The sequence below is a fragment of the Olea europaea genome, unplaced genomic scaffold, assembly GCF_002742605.1.
Source record: "Olea europaea var. sylvestris unplaced genomic scaffold, O_europaea_v1 scaffold4834, whole genome shotgun sequence".
In the NCBI taxonomy this organism is placed as follows: Eukaryota; Viridiplantae; Streptophyta; class Magnoliopsida; order Lamiales; family Oleaceae; genus Olea; species Olea europaea.
Window position 1 is genome coordinate 11,822 of NW_019263149.1, and position 6,215 is coordinate 18,036.

The window sequence follows — 6,215 nt, forward strand, 5'->3', positions numbered from 1 at the left end:
TAATTCAAGTTACTGAGTTGAGTCAGTTGAGGAAACTCGCCACTTAGTCTGTTTCCTTGAAGTTCGAGCCTTTTTAAATTCTTGAGACCGTTGAAGCTCAAAGGAATTGTCCCCTCAAGCTTGTTGTTATCCAAGTACATCTCTTCAAGGTTGGAAAGCGAGCCCAGTGACTCCGGCACCGATCCAGAGAGCAAATTCCTGGACAGCCCGAGTCTCTGCAGCCGAGTTAACTGAGAAAACGAACCGGGAACGGACCCATTAAAGTAATTATTCGAAACATCAAAGTTCTGTAAATAAGGGAGATTCCACGTCACGTTACTGAGCGAGCCGGAGTAATAGGCCGAGTCAAGAGCGAGTTCGGTGACCCGAGAGAAGCCCTCCACGACAACATCGCACCGAAAGCCACAAGTGAATTTCTCTTTAAACAGATTGTCGCATGGATCAAGAGTGAAATCCCAAGAATCAATGCAGGAACCTTGGGTAACTGAGTTGGGATCGACGCTGTTCTTGAGCTGCTTCAAGATTTCTACATCTTGCCAGTGCGTGGTTGAGTTCACGTCCATGAGAAATTGTACCAAAATGAGTACGAATGTAATTAAAGAGAAGGAAGGCATGGAGGCGAAAAAATGGTTATACATTTGAGAGAGAAGATGAAGGATGAAGGCTTGCTCAGTGCTTCTGCAAGAGAGCGAGTAGTGATATGGTGAGTGGGGCTTTAGATATACACAGAAAGAAATCTTTTGATGAGGGGTTTTCACGGTTAAATAGCATTACTTTTTTATCTACATGTTCATTATTTACAATTTAGGACTTAGGAGACGAGACCAGTTTCATAAAAAGTATAAAGTGTAATTAGACGTAGAAGTTAAGTTTGAAGTTTATTTTCTTATTTTTAATACTATTTTAATATTTAATAATTCTAAAAATTATGTAATCATTAAAATAATACATATCAAATAGCAAAAGGACGAATTCGTTCGAGGAGGAGCTTGCATTTGATTAGTTAGCAAGACAATAACTTATTAAGGCAATTATTAGTAGTTGGTCCAAGAGGATGATGAACTATACCGAGACAAGGACACGGCCCATAGTCCTATGAGAGATGGTAAAGAGGAATTTTTGGTAAATGGCAAAGAACCAATCTACATGTACCTCTTCCCCTACCTGTCATAGGGGGCCAGTTAGCCCTGGTACAGGACCCATGTGGCCCTGTTCTTGTATCATTTTCCATTAACGAAGTCAATTATAATAAGTGGAAATTATAAAAATAGTCAATTTTTAACTTTGTATTTACAAATATGTCACTTTTTTTTTGGCATTGCAAGAATGTCAATTTTAGACATATTTGCCCCTCTAAAGAATCTCAAATACCCTACAGGTCCTAATGAAATGAGAAATGACCAATGGAAGAAATTGTACCAAAATTAAATGAGATTTGACCCATGTGCAGAAATTGTACAGAAACCTGCCATGTTAATTTGAAGAAAAAGAAAAAAATTAGACCCAATACCAATGGAAAAAGTTGTACAAAAATGAGCCCCAATTTTTATACCCTCGTTCATACTCTTTCTCTCTTCCTCTCTCTGCGGCCGGTGCATTCGAAGATCCAAGAAGGTCGAAAGTCCACATCTTTTTCAAGTCGAAGATTGCCGTCATCAACTCACCATCCACGCCGCTGCCTGCGTAGCCCTGCCGTACCGGTATGAAATATAATTTGTATGTCATATGCGTTTAGATTTCAATATTCTTTCTCTTTTTTAATTTTGCATCCAACAATTTGTTAAGTGAAGTGGGCTGAATTGGGGCTAATTTATTGAAGTTTCGAAAACCATTTTGAAGATTGTAATGAAAATGCAATATCCAATTTCCAGTTTTATAAAGAAACTGGAGGGCGAAGTTAGAAATAGGAGATAAGTCGTGAAGATTTGACTTGAAATTTTCATGGAAAGGCTAGAATGTGATGTAATGACTCCATTTATGAATCTGATGAGGTCATTATCGATCAACTCCAAGTTTTGCAAGTTCTGTAATTTGAGGAAGAAAGTTGGAGTCTTGTCTTGTTTGGATCTTAAAGGTTCTTTCTGAAATACATAGAAACTCTATTTCATAACGTGGTTTTGTTTTTCTTTTAAACATTTTCCTGGGAAGATGGATTATTTTGAGGTTATGCCTTTTCATTTGACATCAAGGATTCTGCCTTCTATAGAGAAGATGAGGCACTTTTACAATACTAGTAGCATTAATTGGAATTGGAGTTTTGCAACTGTCATTTAGGTTTAGGATTTTTAAGTTTTGTTATTGACACATATTACAGAACGACAAAATAATTGGAGAATGTGTATGGCAATTGGACGAACTTACTTGTATGAAAACAATATTATGTATTTTATGGATTTAATGAATTGGGTTTTGATTTGTTTTCCACTTTTCAATCAAGTATTGTAACTTAAACTCAAAGCAAAGGGGGCTTTTTTAAAATTTATTGTTGATACTCTAGATAAAACTTGAACATATATGTATTATTTATTAATAATAATTCTTTACTTTGAGATTAAGATTAATAATTTAGTATAATGACATAAAGAAACGTGACTCATATCTCATTTGACATAATTTGTAGGTGCGAAATGTATTTAATCTATCGTCACGTTTAATCTAAATTTATCTTCCATAATTAATGTTATAGGTTAAAAAATTTTCCGTCGAAACTTACTTTTCTAGCGAATGATTTGGATAATGGCTTTCTGAGATCCTGTGGGTTGTGGGAGTTCATACAATGTTACAATTACGTTTGTTAGCATAAATTTCTGCTTCCATTTATGTTTTCGTGCATCTTAATATATTTTTTCGTTGTGGAGTTTAATTTCATAGTTATCATATGTAGGATGCTATTGAAGCCTTGGTAGAAGAGGCATTGCCAAAGCCAACACCAAGTCGGAACTCATCGAAGATTACCCGAGCAACTGAAGTGTATAATTTGTCTCAAAAAGGTTCTTTTTTATAGACAGAAAATTGTAGTTTTACTTCTTTTTTTCCTTTTATGTTTCATTTTGAAGTTTGTATGAATATATTCCAATCTGAGTCCCGTGTTTTGAAATTATGAGATGCATTTGGCAGAGGAGGAGGAGCAGGATTAATGGCAACACAAAGTCGTTCCAAAATCTAATTCCAAATTCAAACAAGGTAGAAACCACAAATTCTTTTATTTTCCTCTTTAGTGGATAGTTGTAGTGTTGATTTCATTAAATCTAATGGGGTTTATTTTGTTATTTCCAAATGTTTATCTTTTGCAATTGTGTTAGACGAACAAGGCTTCAATGCTGGATGAAGCAATTGAGTACCTCAAGCAGCACCAACTTCAAGTACAGGTTTGCACTTTTTCTGTTTTGTGGAAAATAAAAGAAAACGATAGAAGTCTTGCCTTGTGGTAAAATGTTATTGTCAAAGCTTGGAAATCAATATGTTTGAAGGATTAGTGCTAAATTTTTGTAATTCATGTGAATTATTAAGTTACTATTCCATTTGCTTATGCTTTTGTAGTGCACTTGTCGGGTTTCATAATCTTACTGGCAGGCTATTCATGGCATGATGAATTGGTGTTTAAGTGATTAATTGTCTTGTCACTAATCCACTTATGACTTTTTTGGTTAAGTGATTAAACCCTCTTCACATTTGTTATTATCTGTCTTCCCATTTCCAAACATTTTGTGTTATGTTATTATTATTATTTTCTGGGAATTAGACGGGTTGAAAATCTCGTGGACTAAGTTGGGGTTTGGTCTATGGGGTATGTTTTCCTATTTTATTGTGGTTGAGCTTTTGTTTGCATTGGACAGAAGACACGAACATCGAAACATCTTGTGCTTGTGGAATTTTGCATCCCTCTAATTAAATTAAATTTTCATGGAATGTCGATGTATAACTTCATACATACATGGGAATATTTGGTGCAGCCAATTCCCGCGACTGCAAAAGTCAATTAATGTAATACACGTTGTAAAGAAGATTTGGTTTCCGATGATTTCATTTGGTTTAGGGAAAAACTCTCTCATCCTAGGATTTGGTTGCTCAATTTGATGGAATACCTAGGATGGATAAATAGTTATTTTTTTCATTTCATCGATTGTCTCAATTACTGTTGACCATGTTGAGGTGTACAAAATATGGTCATTGATTGTCTTAAGTATTTGTCAAATAGTTGAAGTGTATGATATTGTGTCCTACCTACTTTGATCTCTAAAATTGTTTCGTTGAAATCACTTGCATACATATCCTTCACTATTTCATATTGAGTCTCCATTTATGCTCACTTCTTTTAATTTGTTTCCTATTTTTGATAATAAGTACGATAACTTGAATGGCTACGAATCCGTAGGTCCTTTTCATTTTTTTCGTATACTCTACTTCTATGTTAGTAATGATCATCATAGTGTTGCCGACATTTGTCAACACTCTTTCATGTCAGATCATTTGTTTAGGGGAATAATTATGAACATGTGTTTCTAACTTCGGTGGTGCGGTCATATTCCGGACACATTCATAGGTGTTCTATTCCAAGCCTCTCGTTTGTATATACCAGGTGAGGATTCGTAACACTTTCTTTCATTTTCAAGTGGGTTAGACATATGGGGCGTTTTTATATGTAACTTACGTTAAAACATATGGGGTTAGACATATCCTTCGTCATGATGTTGTAACGGTGGCCACTAAATAGTGCTCGGGACCAAAATGAATAACCCGCACGCTCTAAGTACCCGTGCGCTCTTGTACCCTGCGGATCTGTCTCATGAGTTTTTCAAAGTCCTCAACTCGATATGTCATAGCAACTCGTTTGAATAGAAGTATTGCACTTGCATTGCTGTACTGCTGTATGAGGTTCTTTTCAAGATGCCAGATACAACAACCATGGTGAGACAACGGAAACAACTGAGTAATAGCTTTGTCAATGCTCTTTTTTCTATCTGAAACAAATACGAGGTCTTCAAAGTCCCCTATAAGCTCTTTCAAGTTGGACATAAACCACTTCCAGGATTTATTGGTTTCAGCATCCACGATCCCCCATGCGAACGGATATATCTGTTTGTTACCATCTTGGGCAGTTGCCAGTAGAAGTGTCCCTTTGTATGGACCCTTCAGATGACTGCCATCAACACAAATAACGGGTCTCAAGTACTGCGTGTAACCACGAATGCTTGCACCGAAAGCTAGGAAAAAGTAATGAAATCTATTTTGAGAATCGAGTTCTATGTGGGTTACTGTCCCCGGGTTACTCTCTCCTACGACGTGGCAGTATGAATATAATTTCTGAAAACTGGCTTCCGGTGTACCGTGTAGTATAGTTAAGGCATGAAGCTTTCCCCTACGAGCTTTGTTGTAACTGATTTTCACACCGAACTCACGTTCCATATCATGTGCAATAGCGATAGGGTCATATGATCGACCTGGAGTATCCAGTTTGCCTAAAATGTGCTCGGCAATTATGCCAGTAGAAGTGTCCCTTTGTATGGACCCTTCAGATGACTGCCATCAACACAAATAACGGGTCTCAAGTACTGCGTGTAACCATGAATGCTTGCACCGAAAGCTAGGAAAAAGTAATGAAATCTATTTTGAGAATCGAGTTCTATGTGGGTTACTGTCCCCGGGTTACTCTCTCCTACGATGTGGCAGTATGAATATAATTTCTGAAAACTGGCTTCCGGTGTACCGTGTAGTATAGTTAAGGCATGAAGCTTTCCCCTACGAGCTTTGTTGTAACTAATTTTCACACCGAACTCATGTTCCATATCACGTGCAATAGTGGTAGGGTCATACGATCGATATGGAGTATCTAATTTTTCCAAAATGTGCTCGGTAATTACAAAACTAGTGGCATACCGATGTGCGTTATGACGAAAATCAAGGCAACATGTGTGCACGTTGATGAATTTACGGATCATGAAGATTGCAGATTGCTTGACAGTAGAAGCACGTAGCATCCACTTGCAATTATCATCCACACATACAACGGTTAACATTTTCATGCTTGACTTGCTCACCCGAAATTGAAACTTCTCTTGCAAAGCAAGCACACGAATCTTCGAGTACAATTGTTTCTTGCTAAAGAATATTTACTTTTCGACGAGAACGACGGCTGTCATCCACTCATCTGTGCCTAAACTCATGGAATGTGATAACACTGGCTGGTCAATTTCAGCAATAATAACGATGTGCGT

General features: G+C 37.0%; 2 protein-coding genes across 2 annotated transcripts; one reads left to right on the top strand and one right to left on the bottom strand.

Annotated features, from left to right (window-relative positions):
* Window positions 1-5: 5 nt before the first annotated feature.
* Window positions 6-563, bottom strand: LOC111388307 (leucine-rich repeat protein 1-like; the record flags this gene model as incomplete). Its single annotated transcript, XM_023012983.1, has 1 exon — window positions 6-563. A coding segment is annotated over exon 1 (558 nt), but the record flags the coding sequence as incomplete, so codon positions are not given.
* Window positions 564-626: 63 nt separating this feature from the next.
* Window positions 627-3,589, top strand: LOC111388306 (transcription factor bHLH128-like). The gene is made up of 6 exons (XM_023012982.1): window positions 627-703; window positions 2,687-2,789; window positions 2,885-2,968; window positions 3,118-3,183; window positions 3,303-3,427; window positions 3,541-3,589. The coding sequence occupies exons 1-6, from the start codon at window positions 627-629 to the stop codon at window positions 3,587-3,589; spliced, it is 504 nt and encodes a 167-aa protein (XP_022868750.1).
* The last annotated feature ends 2,626 nt before the right edge of the window (window positions 3,590-6,215 follow it).